A 27,380-nucleotide genomic window follows, 5' to 3' on the forward strand; every position below is an offset into this window, starting at 1 on the left:
CCTGAAGTTTTTATTTTTCATACTAAAATAAAATGAACAGTAACTGTATTTCATTCATTGGAAAACATCATTTGTTAAGACTGTTATTTTATGTAGTACTCAAGAAAGAAAAAAATACTTCCAATTGAACTATACGTGTTACTAAGACACTATTAAGTGTAAAATGCATGTGAAAAAGTATGTATCCTAAAACCAATGAAAAATAGATTGGTAGCTATTGTGAAGCCGTGAGTGCCTGGTGAACTCAGCTAGGAAGGGGACCCAGTCATTTTTTTTTTTTTTTTTTTTTAGAGACAGGGTCTCACTCTGTCCAGGCTAGAGCTCAGTAGTGTGATCATAGCTCACTTTGTAAACTAAATCTCCTGGACTCAAGCGATCCTCCTGCCTCAGCCTCCCAACTAACTGGGATTACAGATGCACGCCACTGCACTTGGCTTCCAGTCATTTTCAAGTTATGCAGTGGCACAGCCCTAACTGTATTCATTGATTCAAATTACATTTGTTGGGCCCCTCCTATTGTGAAATGCTGAGGCTCTAAGGCACCACATGCAGTCCTTACCCCGTGGAATTTGAAGTGGAGAAGACAGATGTTAACAAATGGCTACCTAAATGATTGCTTTATGACAGTAGTGATAAATACTGAGAAACAAAATAGAGTGTACATAAACCACTTTTATAGATTAATCTAGGTCTCTATGCTCCCCTCTTAGGGTATGCTATAAAAAGCAGTAACTGTGGACTCATTTAGACTCTCCAAATATATATTCATTATTATATTTATGCAGTGTTTAAGGCCATTATTTCCCCAGCTTTAATTCTCTGCATCATCTGCTCATTCTTTAATTCAAAAAAGATGAACCTAGTAGTCCGGTCATTGTGCTAACCCTGTAGGAGACTGCAAAGATGAAACAAGCAAAAATCCTGTGTCCAAAAATGTCGGTATCTCCAAAGAATATATAGAAAGTTATTGAGTGCCATAGGAAAAAACACAGATAAAATAAGAAAGGTTCAGAGAGTTATCTACTGGAATTTACCCATATACTCTTTTGTATTGATTGGATTCCACAGTTTTATGACATTATAAAATTATTTTTCATGGCTCATAGTAGCTGTCATAATTTAAACATACAGTAGGTAAAAACAACTTTATTTTTATGGTGAATTTAAGTCTCATGTGCTCATTTATTATTTTGGAACCACAGTCTGAGACTTTTACCAAAATAACCATTAAGGGAGGGAATTGGTGTTTTTTTAGCTTATTATCACTCTGATGTCACTTTTCCTTTTAATTTTAGTCTCAAAACAATTTTATCCCAGTAATATCATAATTTCTTTATACAGAGCCATGTAGTAATAAATAAAACCAGGGAAAACGTTTTTCTCTTTTCATTTGTTACAAATATTTCAACCAAGTAACTAATCCCTTGATTGTTTTAAATGCAGAAACTTTTTTTGTTGTTTTTAATACCTATTTCTTCCAGCACTCCGATGAAATAAAAGGCACTTTTTCTGTTATACTACTGCTAGATTTCCTGGATAAAAAACATTTTACTAGGTTTCCTGACTAAAAATAAATACCCCTGTTTTCAAATTTAGACTTGTAAGTTTTCTGCAAAGTATATGAAATATAGAATAACTAATTCTATGTAACTTCCCTACTCACTTTTTTGTTTAGGACTTATTTTGGTAGTGATTGGAGTACTTGACTAAACCAAAGCCAGTTTTAACACAAGGAAAACTCTCCACGTGTTGAAAACTATTTTTTTGATAACTATACAAGGTACCTAGTGCTAGTCTTTTTTTTTTTTTTTTTGGTTTTGGTTTTTTTTTTTTTGAGACAGAGTCTCACTTTGTCGCTCAGGCTACAGTGAGTGCTGTGGCATCAGCCTAGCTCACAGCAACCTCAATCTCCTGGGCTCAAGCGATCCTCCTGCCTCAGCCTCCCAAGTAGCAAGGACTACAGGCATGCGCCACCATGCCTGGCTAATTTTTTTTTTTTTTTGTATATATATTTTTAGTTGGTCAATGAATTTCTTTCTATTTTTAGTAGAGACAGGGTCTCGCTCAGGCTGGTTTCGAACTCCCAACCTTGAGCAATCCTCCCGCCTTGGCCTCCCAGAGTGCTAGGATTACGGGCGTGAGCCACCACACCCGGCCCCTAGTGCTAGTCTTAATGGGAATCCAGTAATGAACAAAACAAAGTCCTCACCTTCATAGAGTTTATACAGGAAACAGACTGTAAATGACTTTACATACATACATGTGTATATATACATATGCACATATAAAATAAGTCATGACAATGCTATGAAGAAAATAAAACAGAGCTATGGAGGTGCTTCTTTTGACTGGGTGGTCTGAAAAGCCTGATATTTGAGCTAAGTGAGCTGGAGAGCCGTGGGGCTATCTTGGGAAGGAGTCCCTCATACAGAAGGACTGGCAAGGCTAAAGTGCAGAGGCAGGGGTGTGTTTTGAAAGCTCAAGATGCTGAAAGAGGGCCAGGCATAGTGGCTAGCACCTGTAATCCTAGCACTTTAGGAGGCCAAAGTGGGAGGATCTCTTGAGGTCAGGAGTTTGAGACCACCCTGGGCAACATAGCAAGAACCTTGCCTCTATAAAAAATTAAAAAATTAGCCAGCCATGGTGGCAGGCTACTTGGGAGGCTGAAGCAAGAGGACCACCTGAGCACAGGTGTTTGAAATTGTGGTGAGCTGTGATGACGCCACTGCACCCTAGCCTGGGCAACAGAGTGAGACCCTGTCTCAAAAGAAAAAAAATAAATAAATAAGATGCTCAAGAAATAGCAAAGGAGGCCAGGATGGCTGGAGCTGAGTAAGAAGGAAAGCGCTAGGAAATAAGATCTGCAGATGTCAAATCACTTGGGGCCTTTTGGACAGGGAAGGGGTTTGGATTTGGTTCTGTGTGTGAGGGGGAGCCATTGAAGGGTTTTGAGCAGGGAAGTGACATCACCTGGTTTGCATTTTAAAGACTCACTTTGGCAGCTGAGTGGAAAATAAGCTGAAGGTGTCCAGAAGACAAGGAGCTCTATCAAGAGTCTTTAGGCCAGGCGCGGTGGCTCACACCTATAATCATAGCACTCTGGGAGGCCAAGGCACACGGATTGCTCAAGGTCAGGAGTTCGAAACCAGCCTCAGCGAGACCCTGTCTGTACTAAAAAATAGAAAGAAATTAATTCGCCAACTAAAAATATATATATACAAAAAATTAGCCAGGCATGGTGGCGCATGCCTGTAGTCCCAGCTACTCAAGAGGCTGAGGCAGTAGGATTGCTTGAGCCCAGGAGATTGAAGTTGCTGTGAGCTAGTCTGACGCCACGGCACTCACTCTAGCCTGAGCAACGAAGTGAGACTGTCTCAAAAAAAAGTCTTTTGCAGTTGCTAAAGATGATGCTGGCTTGGACTGGTGGGGTAATAATAGACCTATAAAGAGTGATAGGATCCCCTGTCTCTACCAAAAATAGAAAGAAGTTAATTGGACAGCTAAAAAATATATATACATATATATATACATATATATATATACATATATATATTAGCCGGGCATAGTGGTGCATGCCTGTAGTCTGTCTCAAAAAAAAAAAAAGTGGTATGATCCAAAACATATTGAAAATAGAGCTAATCGGAAATTGATATAGTGGGTGAAAAAGAGAATAGAAATGACTGCAAGGTTCAGGTCCTGAGAAATGACTCCTAGGTTGATGACAATGCCACCTACTGAGATGGAAACCCCAGAGGAGAAGCAGGCTGAAGGGTGACAGCAGCAGTCCTCTTATACCTAGTAAGGCTGAGATGCCTGTTGGGTACCTGTGTGGAGATGTAGAGGAGCATCCTCAGTAGTTTTGGTATATATAGGACAAGAATGGCATGTCAGGATTATGAAAGAGTCACCATCATTGTCGAGGATAGTAAGTGCTCAATAATATCACTTACTATGTGACAAGCAGGTTTCCAAGCATAATCTCATCTGATCATCACAGCCCTATGAGGTAAATATTGTTATCTCTATTTTATAGATTAAAAAAAAAACCTGAGGTTTACTGAGGCTGGATAACTTGCCTAATTAATGTTACATGCCTAATCAGTGGTAGGCCTCAAATTCGGACATTTTTAACCTCCAGATCTAATTAACTCTGACCTAAATAAGTAATAGTTAAATGTGTCGAGGAAAAGTTAAATATTTTCAATTTTTTAAAAAGTTGAACTCTTAAAAGTTCAGCCTTAAATTTAAAATGTGAGCAATTCTCAAGTAATATAACTTAAACATGACATGAAATTGGTTTGTTGTCATATCCAACTGAAATTGAGTACTCTGTTAGTGACAATAATTTTTATGTTCCTTGACTGACTTTTAAGGCAATTAGAGTGTGAAAAATGGTTGCCTATTTTGTAAGAATCCCATTTGCATATATAGTGGTAACCCTAAAATCCATTAAGCTTGACCCTTCTTGGTGAAAAAGAAACAGGTGATTATTATGCAGAGGTATCTAGAATCAGAATCCTTTATGCTTTGTGAGTTTATTTAACAAAGTACATTTTATACTGAGCTATATAATAATAATGAGCAGAGCTGTTATGCCTCCAGTGAGAAAAAGTCAAGACAGCATTTTTTTTTTCGAGACAGAATCTCACCGTGTTGCCCGGGCTAGAGTGAGGTGGCATCAGCCTAGCTCACAGCAACCTCAAATTCCTGGGCTCAAGTGATCCTCCTGTCTCAGCCTCCCAAGTAGCTGGGACTACAGGCATGCGCCACCATGCCCAGCTAATTTTTTCTATATGTTTTAGTTGGCTGATTAATTTCTTTCTATTTTTTAGTAGAGATGGGGTCTCACTCTTGCTCAGGCTGGTTTCGAACTCCTGAGCTCAAACAATCCGCCCACCTCGGCCTCCCAGAGTGCTAGGATTACAGGCATGAGCCATGGCGCCAAGCCAAGACAGCATTTTTAATGCACAAGGTTTTGTATGTGAAATGACATGAAAGGCCATAAATGTATGTTGATTAAATCAACGCATTATAAAGAGTCAAAGAATTCAAGTTGAAACTTTTTTATATAAACCTCCAGTTTCCCCTTAGCTTCTCCTCATGTTAATATCTCTCTATTTTACCAAATTTTCTATGATGGACCATCATGAGTGGATGTATTGATATCACAAAAAAGTCATAAATTTTCCATAGAATTTGTATTTTAAAACTATTCTTTTATTATTACAGAAGCAGTATATTTGTATTGTAAAAAACTAGAGAAGTACTACTAGCACAAATAAAATGATCCCATTATTACCACCTGAGATCAGAAATCATCACTGTTAAAACCTAGACTTTCTCTATGTATCCACACACACATTTTTAGACCAGAAGAATATAAAATCATATTTCACCTATGGCTCTTCAACCTTCCTTTTTTTTTTTTTTTTTTTTTTTGAGACAGAGTCTCTCTCTGTCATCCCTGGTAGAGTGAGTGCAGTGATGTAATCATAGCTCATTGTAACCTCAAACTCCTGGGCTCAAGTGATCCTCCTGCTTCAGCCTCCCAAGTAGCCGGGACTACAGGTGTGCCCCACCATACCTGGCTAATTTTTTCTATTTTTGGTAGAAACAGGGTCTCACTTTTTCTCAGGCTGATCTTGAACTCTTGACCTCAAGCAATCCTCCCTCCTCGACTTCCTAGAGTGCTAGGATTACAAGCGTGAACCACCATACCCAGCCCAACTTTCCTTTTCTCAGTCCATGATCTTCATAATTCCATCTCAGTAGATTTTTGTCTCATCTGATAACCAGATCATAGTCCCATTTGTGACCCTAAACTTGTGATAGCTAGTGTGTCTAGACCAGACTTAATTTAGGATCACACATTGTGCCTGGCTACTGCATTGTTGAGTCTTTTTTTTTTTTTTATCTAGCAAAGTCCCTTGTTGAAGGAACATGGACAATATTTCCTCAGCATGCCCCAGCTTCTGGATCTGTCTGATTACCTCTTTGTCATGTCAGTTAGCCTGTTTCTCTTTTCCCTATATTTTCTACAAAGTGAACTTTAGATAAAGGCTTGATGAGTTCAAGTTAAGCACTTTGCAATAGAATACATCTTAGGTGATGTTGCTACATCTTATGTATATAACATGCATATGACAACATCTATTTAAGCCACTAATAGTGATGCCAAAATTACTGGCTTAGGATGATGTGACTCTGATTTCCTCCATCATATAGTTTATAACACTTAGAACCAAATTATGGATATTTTAAAACCTCTTGAGTTTAGATTTTATTAAACTGGAAACTTACTAATTTGGAACTCAGCCATGTATGAGTATTTTCACTAATAATTTACTTCTGGTCAGCAAAATCCTTTCTTAGAGTGTAAGTTAATAATGTAAATTAAGGGGAATAACAGTTTTTTAATGTTTTTTAAGCACTTCAGACTAATCATTTACATACATACTATTGAAACCCTATTTATGGAATCCCCATTTGTTAACTACTACAGCTAAAATCTTCATTAATTCAACACTTTGATAGACTACTTCAAGTCTTTTACATATAATTGGAGGTGATCTAATGGTTTCAAAAATATTTAATAATTCTAATTCTGATCTATTTTAGATAGACTTTACCTTTACCTATCAATATTAGTTTAAATTTTTAAGATACATTCTCTCTCCCTCTCTCCCTGAGAAATGGCTACCAATGTAGAAAACCTTTATTCATTTCTAAATAATGGTTATTAGAGATCTACTGGAACTTAGTTTTAGTAAATCTTAAATACTTCATTGTGCCTTGTTGGGATCAATGAATTAATATTATGATGAGTCCCATTACTTAATACAACACCTTCATGAACTTAGTCGCTAAATGACCTTCTTGATCAAGTCCTCATTAAAAATGTTAGATATCAGAACTCTAAAGTTTATTGATATTAATTGTAATATAATGCAGAAAATGATGGCTCAATTGATAACCAAGTATATGCTTTTATTTCAGCTGAAAATATTTGACTGTAGAAACATCTAAACAAAATGACATCATAAAATCCTTATTTGTTGTGAAATTAATTCTCTATTCTACTTCCCACTTGATTCCAAAATAAGAGGTTGTGATTCTACAAACTAAAATTTATTTAAACAAGATGATGTTTAGATGTTTCTAGGTACTCCAGATACTGAGTTATCTCTAGAGAGAAGGAAAGGAATTACTATTCGGGAGGGGAAACTTCTAAAATATCAGCAATATATTATTTATTTAAAAGAAACATACATGTTTTGTACTGTTCTGTAAGTATGGCATATTTTATATTTAAAAAATAAAAAGCAGGGAGTTACAAAAAATGATAAATGCACACCTTAAATATTTTTAATCTAAAGTTTACCAATATACGTGTACTTGCCAATCTTTTAATATTATGATTTATCTTTTTCTACAGAGTTCTAAGTAAGCTTCTTATACACAAATCACTTATATATTATCGATGATTTCTAATTTTCAGTTCTTTGGTGTAGAAGAAAAAACATCCTGATATTTACAATATTTTCACAGTCTTGCATAGTTATCACACCTTTGCCTCATGCAATAGCAATTTTGTTTACTCTTAAGTCTTTCCAACAATTCTTTTCATACTTATTTTATCAGTTTATTTAATATTTAATCAAATGATAATAAATATAAGCGGCACAAAAATTGCACAATTGACTCTTGGAGGCATACAGATTAACTGTTGGAGCAGAAATGTGCAGGAGTATTAGAGAGCACCTGCTAGCTGCGGGTGTTCACCGTGCTATTGGCACTGGTCACTATGCTTTAGAGCAACGGATGATAAATTTTTTCTGTAGGGAGATAGACAGTAAATATTTTAGGGTTTGTGAGCCATGTGGTCTCTGTCACAACTGTTCAACTCCAGTGCAGAAGCAGCGATAGATACTAAATAAGCAAATGGGCATGGTTGTGTTGCAGTCAGACTTTATTTGCCATACCAGGCTGTGAGCTCAATTTGGCTCACAGGCCATAGTTTGCTGACCCCTGCTTTATAAAATGAACCAAGTGTTAGTTAAGCCAGAGTAGCACTTAAACAGAGACTTTTAAGAGGGCTTCTCCTCTGTCGCCAAAGAAAGTCCTGAATAAATTTTAGTTTGTAGAATCACAACTTCTTATTTTGGAATCAAGTGGGAAGTAGAATAGAGAATTAATTTTCACCAATAAGGATTTTTATTATGTCACTCTAAAGAATAAATATGAATTGTAAGAAATGTGTTGTAAATATTAGGCAAAGGAAGTTTAATTGGTTTGAGAGAATAAAGGCATATTTATAGAGGAAAATAGATTGTAGTTTTCTACATAGTAGGTTTAATATCTGTAATAATTATTATCCCCAATATCATGTGCAAAAGAGCCTATAATTTATTATCCTGGAAGAATAAGGATGTGTTACCACCAGAAGAAAAATCATACAGGTGACAAATGTTTGTACTTGAATGCTAAGAGTTTCAAGTGCCTATGATTTGCTAAGAGAAAAGAGTTAAAGGAGAGCACAAGTCTTAATGCTAGGATTCCTTGATCTGTAATCAAATTCACCACTCTGTAAATTTGGAATTCTTAAAAGAACTGGTTTTAAGATTACATTACTGATAGTGAAGCCACTTCCAGTTCAATTCCGCACCTTCAAAATGCATTCAGAGAAACTCAACCCTCAACAATAAAATTGCATTGGTGCTTTGTCCCAGAGCACCTGCCCAGTAATAATAAAGTATTTATCATCCTTACAGTACAGTTTCATGGTCTCCAATTTCTCCCTGTAAAAGTTTGCAGGTCACTTTGGGGCTTGAAGGATAAATCTTTTTTTATTATTGTGGAATATTGCCAGGGAATAATCCCCTACTCTAGCCAATTTTCTTTGTAGAGATATCTGTCACATGTGTTTTATTGGCCATTTATGCAGAATAAGATTGAAATTAGATTGCATCATATATTGCATGCCATCTTTATTTTATCATTTCTGAATAATCAGCTGTGCAAAAGCTTTTAGCCGTATCTTTTTGTCTCTTGGGACATGTGTTTAATTAAAAAGCAACTTATTCAGAGTTCAGAGTTTTCATGATTAGTTTGACTTTTCTGCCTCCATAATGATATGAAGATTTATCCATGAAAACTTGCCAAATTATAATGCTGTAGTCCCCATTAGACCTGAACTCTTTATTAGGAAGATTATAGAAAGCTCATGTTAAATGGGTTAGGATGCTATAGTGATCATCATGTAAAATGATTTAGGCATATTTTTATCCCTTTGTGATAGAAAGGGTATTTCAAAACTGAAGTTAGCTGGATATAGAAGTAATTGGCTTTTAAAGTTCCTTCCAATGGAGATGCCATGTACCTTTGCTTAAGGGAAACTGCACCCATCTAAGTTCCTCCTGCAGCACCCACTGTTCTTACTCTTTTCTCAGTCTCTAGTGCTCTCACCTGTCCTTCTTGCTTGGACCTCTGAATGTTAAAAGTCACCTAAAGCCCAAGCATGATCAGTTGCCTGCTGATGCCTTGGTTTAAATACGATTTGGTGGCCCCTCCCTAGATTTTTATCACCAGCCTTGGTCACCTTCCTGGGCTTCAGATTAGTATATCCAGCTGACTCCTGAGCATCTCTAACCAGGTGGTGGATAGGCATCTCGAACATGTCAAACACCCAAAACACAGCTTTTTATATCCATTTGCCTTTACCATCATCATCTCTATGTACATAACAGCTTTCTCCGTAGCCATTTTTTACACCCCAGAAAATGACACCACTTTCCACCCAGTAGCACAAGCTAAAAATGCAGTTTTCTCATTTCACACATATAAATACATCATCAAATCCTGTCACCTCTACCCGCTAAATGTCCCAAACCTTGCCACTTCTCACTACCTACACTGTCTCCTAGACAAAGCCTCTTCATCTCTTGCCTGCACTATTGCAATAGCTTCCTAAAATGTTGCTCAATTCCACTCATACCTTCCAAAAATCCATTCTCTTCCCAAGCAGCCAGAGTATTAAAAAACATTAATCAGATATGTCAGCCCCTATTTAATAATCTCCAATTTTCCCATTGTCCTTCAAATAAGATCCAAACTATTCACCAAGATCCTATTTGAACTGGCGCCCACCTACCATTCAGTATCATTTTCTGCAACTCTTCCCTTAGTCACCATCGGTCAGGTACATCGGCCTTCTTTCTGTTCCATGGAACCACCAAGCTTTTTCTTGGCTGAGGTCTTTGCACTCTTTGTCTAGAACACTCTTTCCTAGAGCTTTGCAAGACTCATTCTTTTCATTCACATTGCACCTCAACTGCCCTATATAAAAGAGTAAAAACCCTCTCCCCCAACACTCCCTATTCCTCTGACCCTTTATTTTCTCCATAGTGTTTACCATCTGGCCTGTATTTATTTGGGCTTGCTTTGCTTGTTCTCTTTCCTCTCTTGTGATTTGATTCAAGCTGTTTACAGAGATTTGGCTGGAAAAATGAGTCTAGCAGTAGCAGCTCCTGTAAAGGAAGTGCCCGTCCATGGATAGATGGGTGAGAGGTGTATTAAGCAACAAATGATTATTCAGCCTACTTACTGGGTCAAGCATATGCAAGGGTCAGTTCTCCTGTTTCCTATTTTGTATCCATTCCTATCACACAGATGTCCCATTTTGACCTTTTCATTGCTCAAGAAAAAACTGAAAACAATTTTTGCTAAATGCTGGGCTACCGTTGTTAAAGCAGCAGCAAGAATTAAATTGTCAGCTCTCTGTGGGCCATCAGGAACCTAGACATGAAAACAGGTGTATCAAAGTCACCTGTAGAAGTTTAGATATCCGGTTCAGTCCCATGAGATACCTATCCTTCCCAAAAGAGCTTGCGGTTTCTAAAGTCAAGTACTGAATAGTTAGAGAGGAAAATACTGAAGGGCAAAGAGATATCTATGCAGAAGAAATCCGGCTCTGACTTATCTGTTTCTGGTCCTTCACCCATGATCATGTGAAAGCTGTCTGTTCTTACAATTCACTTTGCTTGGGTTGCACTATTTTACCAAAAGACTCAAAAAAAGGAGTGGACTCTTTACCCAATACCCATGGCTCCGGAATGGTCAAAGCCAAGCTTACTGAAACCCAAAGATAAGACCCAGGACATCAAATCAAAGAAGTCTCTCAGACAGAGGCTAGAGTAAAGAAGTTAAGGTAAAATCCTTCTGCAGAAAATGTAAAACACTTCTCCCCTTGCCATTCTCACGATGAACTGCTTAATTCTGAAATCACATGGGAGCTTGGGGCTGCCCTTGAGGTACCTCCAGGGCTGCCCTGGCAAATGACATTGGCTAGTACTGTCCTGGAAGCATGAATGTTGGACTTGTTTCCCATGTAGTTCCATTATGTAGTTCCCATGTAGCTCCCATCTTAGCAGCAAACGTCTGTCTATACCACTAGGGCTTCTTCTGTCATATAGCTTATGCAAAAAAAAAAAAAAAAAAACTATCTGCCTGAACAGCTGTGATCCAATTATACCTAACATTGTACTCACCATGTTATTTCAGCTGACTCAGTGTTTGGGACAAGATGAAGTGTTTGTCACAATCCTTAATACATATGATCTCCAACATACAGTGGTTCAACTTACAATTTTTTGATTGTACAGTGGGTTTATTGGGGCATTAAATGAATTTTACCTGCAATATTTTCAACTTAGCAATAGGTTTATTGGGATGTAACCCATCCTAAGTTGAGAAGCATCTATACTTGGATTTCATCTCCATTTTGCTACTGTTTGCAATCCTTTTGCCCAAGGAAATTAGCCTACTATGATGAATTCAGAGTAACACCTTGTGGAATCTATCTTGGCAGCACTTCAGATATTTTAAAGAAAAAATACACCCTCCTGCTTCCAACAGTCTTTTCATCCCAGTTTTAATCCATAATTTTATGTATCCATTCAGAGTTTTTTATCCATCAGAAACAACACTGCTTTGTTTTCATGAAATATTTTATTGGTTTCTTATGTACTTTCATCATTAAATGCACTTGGGCTATAACTCAGCTCTCTGTGCAGAAGCTAGCTTTTCATATTATCATTAATAATTCATAAGCTCCATAGAATTACTTGAGACTTTTTTAACCAAGTATCTTGAATCTTAACATATCCAGTGTCATTGCAGCTTCTTGTTGAGCAAAAAAAAAAAAAAAGAGAGAGAGAGACGATTCTGTGACTAGCTTTGCTGTCTCAGGAGACCTTGAATAAGAATTTTTTCCCCGTTTCTTGTTTCTAAGTTCAAGATGCTTGAAAAACCTAGAGTGTAGAAATACTGCATATCAGAAGCAACAAAATTATGCCAAATAAGAGACCTTACAGACTGCCCAGCGCCCTGGGGGTCAGAGAAGGAAATTTCCCATCAAACCTCATCACAGAAACCTCCTAAGTATGGTGCCCAAAGCTCAGAAGGCAACTGAGCAGGTGCCTAGGTCGGTCGCTAAGCCATGTGCCTGCTCCCGCCAGCCCCTTAGGAACGCACCGTGAGGTCCCCTCTCTCCCTGGGTCCTGACCTACAGCAGCCACCTGGCTGCACTCGGTATGGAAACTGGCACTGTTGCTTCTGTAGTCTTCATACTCATTTTCCCCAGCAGCCACACTTAAAAATTTGAGTGAACTGTTAAATTCTAGGAATAATAAAAACTTGGTATGTATCTCTCAGAGGTCCAGGTCAGTTGGGTAGATGAGGTTAGATTTCTTTTTTCTTTTTTCCGTTCTCGTTTTTCCTTCTCTCTTTCTCTTTTAAGTCATAAGAGATGTGGTTTTTGTAGGGAGGGAAAAAGGCTTTTCTCTGGGTTTCATTCCTCTCAAATTCAGTATTTTATTAAGTCCCATTGGGATCAAGACTCAGAAAGTCAGGCAGCTTGTCTCATCCGCTTCATTATAATCAAGAAGAATCTGCCTTCTTTAGGGGTGTTTTAAACACTGCTACGTCTCAGAGACATGAGGTCGTTTCCTATACAAATTCGTGTTTTCATAAAATCAGGCGTTAGTGAAAGATGGAATAATTTTTCAGTCCCTCTGGTGTGTATCAAACTGCGCCATAGAACCATTATGGTTTTTGAGGAGCAAGAGGAATAAAAGAGGACTTTGTTCATCTGAGACTAGAATGTCCAAATTAACCGAAATGAATCATTCTCTATATTCGAGTGCTGCTGATTCTGCTGGAAGTGTATTAATGATGAGACTGATTGCTGCATTTTACAATTGTATTTTGCTTATATTTGTAAATGTGATGTCGCAGCGACTATCTGATTTTTTTTTTTAATCAAGTCATCCTTAATTAAGTCCCCTTGCCTGCTCATGGAAGTAGTGCTCCCAAAAGACAGGGTTGCAGGACCCTGCTACTTGATTGTTGTAGGGCAGTGCTTCTCAGACTTTTATGTGCATATGCATCCCCTGTGGGTGTTTTTTAACCTTCCAATTCTGGATTAGTCCATCAGGGGTGGGGCACAAGAGTTTCTATCAAGAGTTAGAAAGGATGGGACCCAAGAGTTTCCGCATTTCTAACAAGCCCCTGGTTACGCTGTTGCTGCTGAACTATTGATCAAACTTAGGATAGCAAGACATTACAATCTCTCCTTATGAAATAGTCAAAAATTTAAAGAAAAGACATTACAATCTCTTTACATAAAACACCCAAATTTAATAATTCTGAAACTGGAGGGTAAAGGGTAGAATCAAATACTTTGGCATTTTTAAGGACAGAGCAGTGATTGAATGTGTACCTTCATAAAGGCAGATCTGATGGTTCACATCCTGGTGGATGCATCCTTGGTACAAAGGTTGCTTCCTTTGTACCCCTGCTACTACCATTTTAGGAGCAAATTGACAAACAGCTTCTGTTGGAATTCCTTGAGGATGGAGATAGTTACTGTGTTCCAGTCTTCATACATCTAGAGCCTAGCAAATTTCCTGGCACCTAATCAATGGCCAATTACTTAGTTGAATTGAATCAAATTGGATTGATTGAATTTCATTGAAACGATATAAAGATGACCTGGTTTCGTACCTTTAAAGTCACTTGTTTCCTCTCTAAGCAATTTATTTTGCTCTTATGTACAAATTTCAAATCGTGCTGTCAGTAATTCATATCTAATTTCCAGAGCTATATTCTATTTTTAGATCATATATTCTCTTAAAATGCAACATGAAAAAATAAATATAAATACAAATTAAAGGTAATGATTGAAGAATAGCAAAGTTCTTTTAGTCTTAGGAATACTAAACAAAATTCTACCTTCAATAAGAGGGCTTCGGCAATCATTTCTTATTAAAGAATTTTATTCTGGGGACCAGAGGGAAGACATTCATGGACTATTTTGGCAGATTCAAACCTTCTCACTTCTTCTTTTAAGAATTGAAAGAAGTTCTCCTCACTTTTGAGAGAGTACAGATTATTCTTGAGTCCTCAATAAAATATGCCAGTCTAAAATATTAGTATATTTGCAGCCTGCATGGATATCAATAAATTATTTTATCAATCTCAGATTGCATGAATCAAACTTGAATGCTATTTTTTATTCTTTCAGTATTTGATTTGCTTCTTTTATTTTTTAACAGCTTTACTTAGATATAATTCATATACCATAGAGTTTACCCATTAAAAATCTACAATTGGTTTTTAGTATGTTGACAAGAGTTGTATATCCATCACTACAATCAATTTTAAAATATTTACATTAATCCACAAAGAAATCCTGCACCCCTCAGCCACCACCTCCAATTCCTCCCTCCCCCCATCCCTTAGCAACCGGCAATCTACTTTCTCTATGGATTTGCATATTCTGGACATTTCATATCAATGGAATCGTACGATATATGGTGTTTTGTGACTGGCTTCTTTTACTTAGCATAATGTATTCAAAGTTCATGTACATTGTGGCATGTGTCCGTACTTCCTTTTTATAGCTGCACAATATTAATGTATGGCAGTACCACATTTTGTTTATTCATTAATTGGCGGACATTGAGATCATTTTCACGGTTAGCTCTTATGAATAATGCTGCTGTTAACATCCATGTACAGGTTTTTGTGTGGAAATATGTTTTCATTTCTATTGGATATATATACCTAGGATTAGATTTGTGGAATCATATGGTAACTCTATGTTTGACCTTTTGAGGAACTGCCAGGTTGTTTTCCAAAGTGGCCGTACCATTTTACATTCCCACCAGCAGTATGTGAGGGTTCCAGCACTTCCCTGTTATCTCCAACACTTGGTATCTTTAAGATGTCTATCTTAATGACTATGGCCTCCTAGTGGGTATGAAGTAGTATTTCATTGTGGTTTCGACTTGCATTTCCCTTACTGACCAATGATGTTGAACATCTTTTCATACGTTTGTTGACCATTTGTATGTCTTCTTTGGAGAAATATCTATTGGGCTTTATCTTTTCGTTGAGTTGCGAGAGTTTTTTATGTATTCTGGATAAAAGTGCCTCATCGGGTATATATGATTTGCAAAAATTTTTTCCCATTCTGTGGGTTCTCTTTTCACTTTTCAATGGTCTTTTAAAAACAGAAAAATCTTCAATTTTGATTGAGTCTAATTCAGTTATTTTTTCTTTCATTGCTTGTGCTTTTGATTTCATATCCAAGAAACCAATGAATCCAATATCATGAAGGTTTACCCCTTCATGTTTTCTTCTAAGAGTTTTACAGTTGTAGGACTCACATTAAGGTCTTTGATCAATTTTGCCTTAATGTTTGTGTATGGTGTTCTTTTATTTTTTTAAGTGCTGTGATCTTGGCTACCATGCAAGTCTGAACAGAGCGCTAAGAACATATCTCTCTGCGGAATATAACCTTGAAACCTCCAGACATGAAGGCTTAGACATTATTGAGAATGCAGTTGACAATTTAGAGCCCAGGAGTGATAAGCAGAGATTCATGGAGATGTACCCTGCTGCATTCTGTCCACCAATGAAGTTTGAGTTTCAGTCTCACATGGGTGATGAGGTCAGTGATTATTTTTAAACTAATGACTTGTCTCTTCACTTACATTTCTCTGCACCTGCTCTAACCCAACAGTGGAAAGAATTCTTAGTTGTTTGCTCTCTCCTGCTCTTGCACAGGATCTTAGAATGATAGTATGCTAAGATCAGCCACTACTACCTTTTAAAGCAAGTGTCAAACACTCAAATAACTACAGAGGCCAAACAGATGAAGGTGCAAACTTACCTGGGTGTGAGCACTAAACTGTCCCAGAATAGTTGGAGAGTTCTTCCTCCACCTCAAGACATTCACATTTAAATTAAAAACAAAACATTTTGCTGGCCCAACAGAAGCTATATGAAGAAAGCTGTCTTCATAAAGAAAAATAACTATAAATGGCAGGAAAATGGAAAAAAGAGAAAAAAAATGCAAAAATTTTTTAAGATTCAAGTTGGCTCCAAACTGGTAAAATGGGTGTTAGAAATGATATATTATGGCTTATATTCTATGTATGAATTTAGCTTTCTATCCTATTTTACAAAAAAATCCATTTAAACTGATTATGAGGTACAGTTTTTTATATTATTTTCTATGGACAAGGGAAAAACAAGAAAAACCAACTAATGGAGCATGCTATATATATATATAGCACTTCGTGTCCCAGCTGTGCAAAACAAAATTCATAGATAAAAGTTCAATTTTAGTTTATTGTGGTAACAGTCTGTTTTTTTAAAATAGACATAATTATAATATCCATGGCAGATTTCTGTAATGTCATATTTTTCCTGAAACACTAAGTGTTATATATATACACATTCATATATATATCTGTACCTGCTATATTTCTTATCAAATTTTGTGTTTGATAGAGCAAACTACCTGTTTAGAAATGGAAAGCAGTTTTTATGCCAATAGCACCTGAATTTTGACAAGCGAGATGAGTGGCTTATCCTGTCTTTCCAAAACCAAACAATCACTGTTTTAATTTGTCAGTTGAGGATATGTTAAACATAAAATAATATCACAGACAAATGAATTCAGTTGGTTATTAATGGTTTTATTATTATTTTAATAAAGCAAGTCTGTTGCCTTTTTTTTTATGGCCAGTTCTGCCAGAGAGCAGTAATCTCTTTGATGTTTTGGAAACTCCATAAAAAAAGGAGCCCTTATCAGCCAAGAGCATTTGTATGATAAGGATGATAAGAAATTGTTTATTTCTGGTGCAATTTTAATAATGCTCTCATTTTGACTTTATCTGTCATTGAGATCATGGCCAAAATATCTTCTACCAAAGCCTAAGATGAGTGGCCTCTTCAAGTTCATGGTGAATCACAGGATTTGGCTGATGTTGGCTAGGGAAGCCATGGTTGCAAGATGCTAAGAATAGTCATGCACATTTCTGAGTTTTTAGTATGTGCCAGTAATGTTGAAAATGCTCTATGTGCATTGTCTCATTTCATTCCCACAACAGCCCTGTGGTATAAGAACTCTGAATATCCCCACTTTACAGATGAGGAAACTGAGGTTTTATCATTTACCACAGTGGCCCAGCGAGGAGGTGGGGTGGCAGAGCTGGGATTCAGGCACAACCATCTGACTCCAGAGCGCACACTCTAACCAATAAGCCCTGCTGCCTTCTTCTGCCTGTATGGTCCACATGGATCCTCCCCTGCCCTCTGCCTGGTAGTCATTAAGAATTCCAGAAGTGAGACCAGCATCAGAGCTCCATCTCAGGAACTGGCCCCGTTCTTAGAGCAATGCTTCCTGCAGCTGCTGCCTTCCCAGTCGCAGCCAGGCGGGCAGCTGCGTTCAGCTCTCGCCACTTGCATAACAGGTTCATAGTTAAAAGTGAAGTTTTGAGGCGGCTGTGAAAAGTAAATATGTAATTGGGATCTTGAGAGGATCGGCGTGATTCACGCAGCGTTTCGGTGGGAGAACCGTGCCTCTGGAGGCTGGTCGATGATGCCCTGGCGTAACTGCACTTTCTGGTTCCCCATCAGGTGTGCCAGGTCAGCGCCCAGCAGCCGGTGCAGGCGGATCTGATGCTCAGGTACCAACAGCTGCAGTCCCGCCTCGCCACGCTCAAAATCGAAAACGAGGAGGTGAGCATGCTTTCTGCCCCACCGGTAATCTGAATTCCAACTCAAACTGGAAGGCATTCTCATGTGACCCAGGCATGTTTAATATTCTAAATGCAACCTCTTCATCATGCGTTTTCAGCTGTCAGGGTTCCTGTAATACTCTGTTGGAGACAAATGCAGGGATTCCGTATTCTATCACAGATTAATATTTACCAGAGATTCATTGCATGTATGATACATGTAAACACACCTTTTTTTCCCCTTATATTGTAATTCATACTCAAAATAGTTTCCACGGATGATCTAATTTAACATACATGTCCAAAAATATACCATCATGTGTGCAATGGAACTTTTGGTTGACTTGTTAATTTAATCCGAACTTTTGAAATTAGTACAGTACTTGGGGTTTTTCTTTATGTCTCTAAATTAGTCTCTAAATTTTTGGTATTGAACATGGCATAACTGATATAATGAATGCAAAATCATATTTAGAAATGGTACTTGAATGAGGGTAGAGAAGTGTTTACTTGCTGACATTAGGGTATTTAAATGGATAGTACAAAAAATATGAATTATATGTTGAGCCAGGAAGCAATTGTAAAATTCAGCTGCTTCTTTTTGAAATTAACTTAATTGGATCCACGTTCTCCTAAAACAGAACTATGAATCAAAAATATTTCTTGTATTAGTCAAGGCTGTCAGTTGTAGTTTATAGGAACCCAAATCAAACTTACTAAAGTTAAAAAGTTAACTTACTGTTTGCAGTAGCCTCAGACGTTGTTGAATTTGTGTTCAAATGATGTTATCAGGAATCTTTCTCTCTCCTCCCCTCCCTTTGGCCTCCTCTTTTCATCACTTTGAAGTGATTTCTTTGGGGATAGACCCAGAACTACATGGTCCCTTACAGTTTGCCATCTCACTCCATCCCAGTGTCCTTATCTCTGAAATAGGACGGACTGTGCTGACCTGGCTTAAGTCATGCGTATTTCTGGACCACCATTACATCCAGGCAGTGGGGTTCTCTACTTGGCCAGCCTAGATAACATGTAACTCATAGAGCTCTTTGATTGGCAGCCCCAACAGAAATCATGTATTTCTAGAGACAGACAATTCCCAAAAGGAAGGGATGTACGACAGAAAGAAAAAAGTAACTAACAATGATAAAGTGAATTATCAAAATTCACATTCATACCCTGCTTTATTTTAATCCCAGTGGGATGTTTTGAGCTACGTTTGTTTGTTTCTGTTAAGAAAGAATGATGTGTTTCTAGACCAGCACAACTTGGTCAAAACCTATTGTAGTTTTCTGGCTCCCATTATTCCAGGAGGAACCAAACCAGCTCGCACTCAAATGCGTTTATTTAAGGTGCAACCCATGTGATCGCTACGTAAAGTCCCACCAATGAGCCTTTCCAGAGGAAAACGCTGTTGCTCTCCTTGAGATGGTGTTTTAGAGGTTACAGTTTTGGCTGAGCATCACAAAATACTCGCCTCATGGAGATTCCTGAATCCTATTATGTCTACAGTTTGTATGTCTAGTGACTCCCAACTTTTTTGTGCATATCTTCCTGCTGTTTTATTTGGAAAACATTCTCTAAACTCTAGGAAAATAGTGTATTATACACAAGGTCAAGACTGGCAGCTCACAGACCTGTTTTATTTGGCTCCCAAAGTTTTGACCTGTAAAAAATTTTAAAAGTCTCGCAGCTCTGACCCTGCATTGCCTTATGAAGTGAAAGACTGGGGCGTTTGAATTCTACTTTGCATAGCCATTCAACTCCCTGTTCTCTTACATTGGACTATTCATGGTATCTGTCTGGCCTCAGCAGCCCTTTCAGTTTGTGACCCTGAATGTATGCCCCTTCAGACATAACGTGGAGAAGCACAGTGACTTTATAAGCCAGTAGAGGTGGACAGTGCTCTGAGAGTTAATTTAAAACATTTAAAATTAGCTGAAGCAGCAAATGAATTGGGTTGTCCTGATGTTCCTCATGAGCATGACTAGTGGTTTATGATTTGGTGGATACAAAGCAAAATTTGCCATAGTGGAATGTGATTCCCAAAGAAAGTAAGATTTACAGTAGATTTTTGACAATTAGTAGGTTTCTATAGGAACAGAGGGGAACAAAGTTGTTTCAGTTTATGTTAAGGTGCCTTGTGTATTCCAGATTCTTTGCTAGGTGTAGAGAGTGCAGAGATGAGTAAGTCACAATCAGCGTCTGTCTAGCGTGAGAGAAAGAGACTATAACAAGTCATTACTTGGGAACAACACGGCCATCATTGCTGATTTGGAGTCTCTGTATAGCACTTTTCTCTACCATAAATGAGGAATTTGTCTCCACCTTCCACTGATAGAAGGAAGGACAGAAAATTGACACATTGGTATCAAACCAATGTATACCAGTAAGGAAACGCATGTATAATTCTTTGCCTCTGTACAAATATAGCCTATACTCATACTCATAAAGCCCAAAATTTACTGGGAAAAGTGCAGTTAATTAAAAATAATTATGACTGCACAATGAAAAGGTCAAAGGTTGAGGAAGAATTTCATCCAAGTTTACAAAAGCATGAAAGCAGCTAAGTAGAACGTGAACCTTTTCCCCAAATCTTAGACTACTGTAAAGAGTGGGCACCACCCGAAATTGTAGGAGGCCACCACAGTTTCTATGCTAAGAGCCCACAGACCATATCTGGCCCATGACAAATTTTGTTTGCTCTACAGTACGTGGCTTTTAAAAGTTTCTTGCTGGCATTTAAAAATTTTGAGTTTTCATTAAAATATCAATATGCAGCATCTAAAAAATTAGGAGATCTGATCATACTAGGCCTGCATTTCTGCAGGACAATAACTGGCTTCCCTGAGACACAGAGCATGTATGTGCTTCTTGTTTGCCATGCTCTCCACTCAGCCCACTTGCCTCATTTTCATTACTTGCTTGGCCCTTAAAAATATTGGAGTTTGCATCATTTGCCTTAAAACAAAGAGAAGAGAGCAATAAAACATTTGTGAAATGGCTTTGATATACTTGCAGGTAGTAAAAGCTGAAAGTAAAGGCTTGAGAATGGCTTAAGTTTGTGTTTGATGGAGACTATAATGAATTGTGACATTTATTGTCACTTCACAACTTTACATTTACCTGTCAAACTTTTTAAAATAAGTTGCATTGTGCTGCAAACTTGCATCTGTGCTACCTCAGTCTCATGATTCCAACTTCAATCAGCCAAGGAATTGAGAGACATTGGTGCCCACCACGTGTTGTGCCTAGAGAATCAGAGCAGCACCTGCTGCCACATGGCCTTATTCCCAATTTTTCTCTTTATTGCTTAAAAGTATAACTGTTTATTAAAACTTTGAAGTGAAACATTCCTAAACATTACTCTTAAAAGCAACATTTTAAAAGCAAACTAAATCTACATAATCATTTACACCTTCCTCACTATAAGCATTTTCCAAACTCTCACCAACCTAATGTTGCACCGTCTTGTCTGCTTTTACGAAGTTTGCATTGCCCCTTTGTCATAGGGATTTCTGCTTAGGGGGCATTCCTGTTGCTGCTTGCTTTCAGAAACTAGCTCTGGAGTAATTCCCCACATATTACAGTTCCCTTTTCTCAGAGTTCCTCTTTCCTACCATTTATCTATACACAGCCACAGAAAGAAAAATGAATTACATTAGGTAGAACAACTATGCCTTTCATAGTCTTTAGGATTCAGACCATTTGCACCAATATTTGGTCCAGAAAATAGTTTTCATCCACATGTCACTTCTGTGCTATGAGCAAAACCTTCTCACATATGAAACAACTAGTCTCTGTTAAATTCTAGATTTACCACCCTGAGGGGAATGGAAAGAGAGAAGCCTATGATTCCTCAATCAATTTGCAAGAATGTTGAATGAACTGATAGCCCCATATAAATTTTCCCAGCACCACTTAAAATCTTTTACCAGCAGCTTGCTAAGGAGTCTTTAACAGATTGTTCCAAAAATATATTTCCTACCCAAGATATTTTCAACAATAATGAGCAAGATGTTAGCCAAACATTTGAGATTATTTTCATGGCTTGGGTAATTGAAGGAAGTAAAATATATTTCAGTTATACCCCCTACCTAGGATAGAAAAATCACCTTTCCCCCCCAAATGTCCCATAGTACCAGTAAGCACAGCAGAATCCCTGGTCATGTGAATCAGTGATCAGACTCTCATGGGGAATTCTCAACTTCTTTTAAGACTTGGTATAAAATGTGGAGCCTGATAACCATTTAAATTAAAATTAAGTATCTCTAACTCACCCGTAACCTGGTGAGGTAACAGTAAAAGCCTAAATAAAAAATAACTGTCATTTATCCTTTAAGTGACATCTTGGCCAAAACTGAAAACAGGGTCACCTGTCTCTCATTGCAAATACATATTTATATTTTTTGTTTCAAATAATTTTAATTCACTGAAGGGAAGGCCTTGATCCAAAAGAATCCCAAGGGAAATGAGAATTTTTAGAAAGGGTATAAAAATGAGTCATGGGACAGGGTACCCCAAAGAAAACAGCAGAGATCAGGATGGCTCTCAGCAGAGAAAGCACACCTTGCTGGTTTATGCTGAGCATTCTTTGGCATCCATGGATTTGAAAGGAGGATGAACTCAACTTGCATTCATGCAGTGAACTTCTTCTGATAATTTGCTCTTTTCCAGGCACTGTGCTATCACTGGAGATCTAAAGATTAATAAGCTATCCCTGACCTCAAGTTGCTTCCACTGTAGATAGAAACATCAGCCTCTAAACAGTGTGGCAGGTGCTTGTGAGAGAGAGATTTGGGATCATGCTCCTCCGACCATACACAGGGTCAGGTCTGCTCACATGAGTCATTAAATTGAGTCAGGGTGGGCTGCAGGAAAGCCAGTTTTCTGAGACACAGCTAAAGGCAGAGATTTTGTTGGGAGGGCCCTGGGCAATGATGATGTTTTCTTCCTTGAATTAAATTGTACCATTGCTGAGATTGAATTTAGTTAAAAAATCAACAGAAACCAGAGTTTATAATCATTCCCTTCAATCCAAGTACACGCATTATTAGTATGAATTCCTCTGGAACAGTGACGTAACACCCCCCCCCAAAAAAAAATCTGTGGGGCAGCAAAAATTGGGCTGTTTTTCCAGGTCTGGTAACAGCTTACCCAGCACAGACAGGGTCACCACCATCTGCGCCCCCTGTTAGGATACAAGGAGCAAGGGAAGGCCATGGCAAGACACTCTGCCTCTGGCCTGCTTTCTTTGGCCTGTGCTGGCTATAAGTTTCTATACCCTGGGCTGATTAACTGTGGCCCTGATCCAGCCTATGTGTGTGTGTGCATGTGTGTATGGTCCCTGTCTGATGATTTTTAATACATCTGAAATGATACAGTGCTGTAATTGAAATACATACAAGGTCAGTGATAGCAAGAAGGAAGTAGCTAAGTGGGGAGGAGGAAGACAGGATAAGGGTCACCTTCACAGATAGAGTAATGAGCCTTAAAGGATGAATAAGGTGCAAGGTGCCAGGCACAGTACCGTAAAACAGCATAGGGGTGTGCTGGCAAGGATTGTGTCCCACCCCAACCTAATTCATACATTGAGGTCCTAACCTCTAGTGACCAAGTAATCTTATTTGAAGATAGGGTCTTTACAAGGTAATCAAATTAAAGTGAGTTCATTAGGGTAGTCCCAAAACCAATATGACTGGTGACCTTATTAAAAAGGCAGGGGGGGGTGGTGTGGAATTTGGACACAGAGACACACAGAGAGCAGACAGTGTGAAGAGACAGAAGATGGCCATCTACAAGCCAGGGAGAGGGGCCTGGACCAGAACCTTCCCTCACAGCCCTCCGGGGGAACCAGCCCAGCAAACAGACACCTTGGTCTGGAACTTCCAGCCTCCAGAACTGTGAGACACTAAATTTCTGTTGTTTAAAGCCACCTAGTCCGTGGTTTGCCTGAGCAAACTAATACAGTATGTTTAGGGCATGAGATCCCCAAAACGACTTTCTTCGTCTCCCCCCTTGATGGTAACGTTCTGCAAATGGAAAGGCAAAAGAGCCTGTGTACAAAGGCTCACAGAAGCCACCTCTCCCCTTCATGTGTGGATCCTCAGCGCGGAGCTCAGGCCACCTGGGCAGCCCCTCCGGTTGCAGTACCTGCTTCAGGTTTTCCATGAACCCTTGTCAAGTCAGGTGTCTCTTCTACCAGACCCAGCCGCATTTTCTTGCTGCTGATCAGGGAGTTACTGCAAGGCCCGCGTGCGCTGTTTCATATTTGCCTCACTGTGCCCCCTGTGACTTGTTAGCGTGGCTGGCGTGTGGCAGCAGCCGGCGTTATTCTGCATTGCGAGCTCCCCGCGGGATGATATTCGGTCCCAGCCGTGGTATCTGGTGGCTTCAGTCACATCCTTTACTCATCCTGACGATCCCAAATTTAACGGTGACTCCATTACTTCTGAGAAGGAACCTGGAAAAAAAAAAAAAAGAAGGAAAACAGTGTTGTTGATTTTGATTTTTCAATGCTTCGTGTATTCTGTGCGTGTTTGTGAACGCTGCGGCCTCTGGTCACCCTGTGCGGAAGAACAGAGTTCTCGTGAAACAATGTTCTCTAACCGTCTGCCTCACAAACTCAGCGAACATACTTTAGTCACTGCATTCCAACACATTTACAGATTGCAGTCATTCCTTGGCATTTGCAGGGGATTGGTTGCATGACCACCACCCCGCCCCCAGCCCAGGACACCAAAATCTATGAATTTGTTCAAGTCCCTTATATAAATGGTATAGTGTTTGCATATAACCTAGTCACTTCTTCCTCTATACTTATCATCTCTAGATTACTTATAATACCTAAAACAATGTAAATGCTATGTACATAGTTGTTAATGCTGTGGTTTTTTATTTGTATTATTTTTCATTGTTGTACTGTTTTTTATCAGTTTTTTTTTTTTCTTGAATAATTTTTGATCTACAGTTGGTTGCATTTACGGATGGTTGAATCCATAGATGCAGAACCCACAGAGACAGAGGACCAACTGTATTTTAAGACAAACTACAAAAACATATTTTTATTTTTTGATCCATGATGATTTTGGGGTTTTTTTTGTTTTGTTTAGGTGGGTTTTGTTTGGTTTGTTTGTTTGTTTGTTTGTTTGGGGAGCTTTTTCTTTCATACTTGTGTTGATTTAATTGACATTATGTTTTAATTAGGAACATGTCAAAACACCTTGTCATGCTTTGTTTTGTTTTATTTATTTATTTTTGAAGACAGAGTCTCTCTCTGTCAACCTGAATAGAGTACAGTGGCATCCTTATAGCTCAGTGCAACCTCAAACTCCTGGGCTCAAGCAATCCTCAAGCCTCAGCCTTCCAGAGTGCCAGGATTACAGGCATGAGCCACTGCTCCTGGCCTATAATTTTACTCTTATACTCCACCTTACCGATATCTTAAGAACATTATATACTTTTCAGCCTTCTATATCTTTTGAAGTTCTGCTGCGCCTTACATAGTTCCTTCGAGTAACTTTTTTTTTTCATGTAAGCCTTTTCTTGAAAAAGATAAGCCCGCCACTTCTGTTGCTTAAATGTTTTGCAAATGTGTCCCATCATTTTCATTCCCACTCTTACTTCCTTGGATCAAAGCTCTCATCATCTCTCAACAGAACTAAGGTCTGCTGACTAACTTTCTTGCTTTCTGTCTCTTTCCCTTCTATTATTCATCAGCTCAGGGATCTTTGAAAAATGTAAATCTGAACTGTTAGTCCACTTCCTTGTAAATACCAGTGGCTCCCTATTGGTTCCCAATTAAGTGTGGTATATAAGGACCTTTATCAGCATACCATCTCCACTATATACCATACCCTCCTATTTCTCATATAAAGCTACTTGGTGTAGCCCCACGAGGCTGGGATCTCTCTCTTCCCACACTTCAATATGCAGCTAAAAATTCACCTTCTCAATGATGCCTTCCCTGACATCTTCAGACAACACAATACTCTTTTCACCTGTATCTTCTTATACATTTGTGAATATCGAGAGTTTAACTGAATAAAGAAAGAATAGTGTTTACTTAGTGGTATTTCAGTTACAATATATAGGAACAAGTAAAAGGCTTTAATTTTTTGTAATGTGAATATAAAACTTATGGAGCTACAGTCAAATATTTACCTTCAATATTCAATTAGTTTAGTTATGCATAAATACGTTAAGTCATATATTTATAAAATAATGTTTTAATTTAAAAACACTGTTTTTTTTTCTCATTCGCACAATTTTATGGAGACTCTTCACATAGCCTGATATTGTGCTTGTCATTACCAGAACCACATTTTGAGTCATCAAGCACAGTTTTTCTAGAGTACACCATCTTCAGATCTATTTGTATGAGATATAACACTTTGAAAACTTATGGGGCCTGGCACGGTGGCTCACGCCTGTAATCCTAGCACTCTGGGAGGCTGAGGCAAGAGGATTGCTCAAGGTCAGGAGTTTGAAACCAGCCTGAGCAAGAGCGAGACCCCATCTCTACTAAAAATAGAAAGAAATTAATTAGACAGCTAAAAATATATAGAAAAAATTAGCCAGGCATGATGGCACGTGCCTGTAGTCCCAGCTACTTGGGAGGCTGAGGCAGTAGAATCGCTTGAGCCCAGGAGTTTGAGGTTGCTGTGAGCTAGACTGACGCCACGGCACTCTGACTCAAAAATAAAACTAAAAATAAATAAATAAATAAAACTTATGCATAATACTGTCACAAGCCTCAAGAACCTATCTGACTAACGTAGGATGGTGAGTCTAAATTCAGCCGTGACCTCCTCAAAGTAATTAATTATAGTATTTTTTTACTTGTTTTTTCAATGTACATTGATTTTATTGATCACTAACATTGAACTAGGCAGATCTGTATTTCTAAGTCTTTAGCAAATTACATACCCAAATCTATACATATATAAAAATATATAGAAATATTTGCATAAAATTAAATATTCATGATTTTAAATTTGACAGACATTGTGTAAAAAACAGAATATTATACTGATTTAACATCTAATTCAATTAGTTAAAACCTGTAATATAGGGATATTTTCCATGAGACTATTAAAAAAGGATAATATAAATAAGTCACTAGCCTAGTAAATCTGACCACTTTTTTAGGTTGAGGTGGAATGGAATAACTTCTAATATCATGAAGAGAAATAAGTGATCAAGTCACATAATTCAGGTCTGAAAAAATAAATTTATCCTAAAATGATCAATATCAGAATCTAAACAAAGTCATTTTGCCACTTCTCCTTAAAG

The 27,380-nt window shown here is 38.1% G+C and overlaps 1 protein-coding gene across 2 annotated transcripts in view; it reads left to right on the forward strand.

The window, feature by feature from the left end:
- SRGAP1 (SLIT-ROBO Rho GTPase activating protein 1) overlaps positions 1-27,380 on the forward strand; it is a 269,594-nt gene that overhangs the window by 179,931 nt on the left and 62,283 nt on the right. For both annotated transcript variants that reach the window (XM_012782378.3, XM_012782379.3), the window contains exons 7-8: positions 15,791-16,012; positions 17,989-18,090. In XM_012782378.3, the coding sequence (XP_012637832.2) occupies positions 15,791-16,012; positions 17,989-18,090 (324 nt within the window). The remainder of the gene's footprint in view (positions 1-15,790; positions 16,013-17,988; positions 18,091-27,380) is intronic.

Source organism: Microcebus murinus, chromosome 10 (assembly GCF_040939455.1).
Source record: "Microcebus murinus isolate Inina chromosome 10, M.murinus_Inina_mat1.0, whole genome shotgun sequence".
In the NCBI taxonomy this organism is placed as follows: Eukaryota; Metazoa; Chordata; class Mammalia; order Primates; family Cheirogaleidae; genus Microcebus; species Microcebus murinus.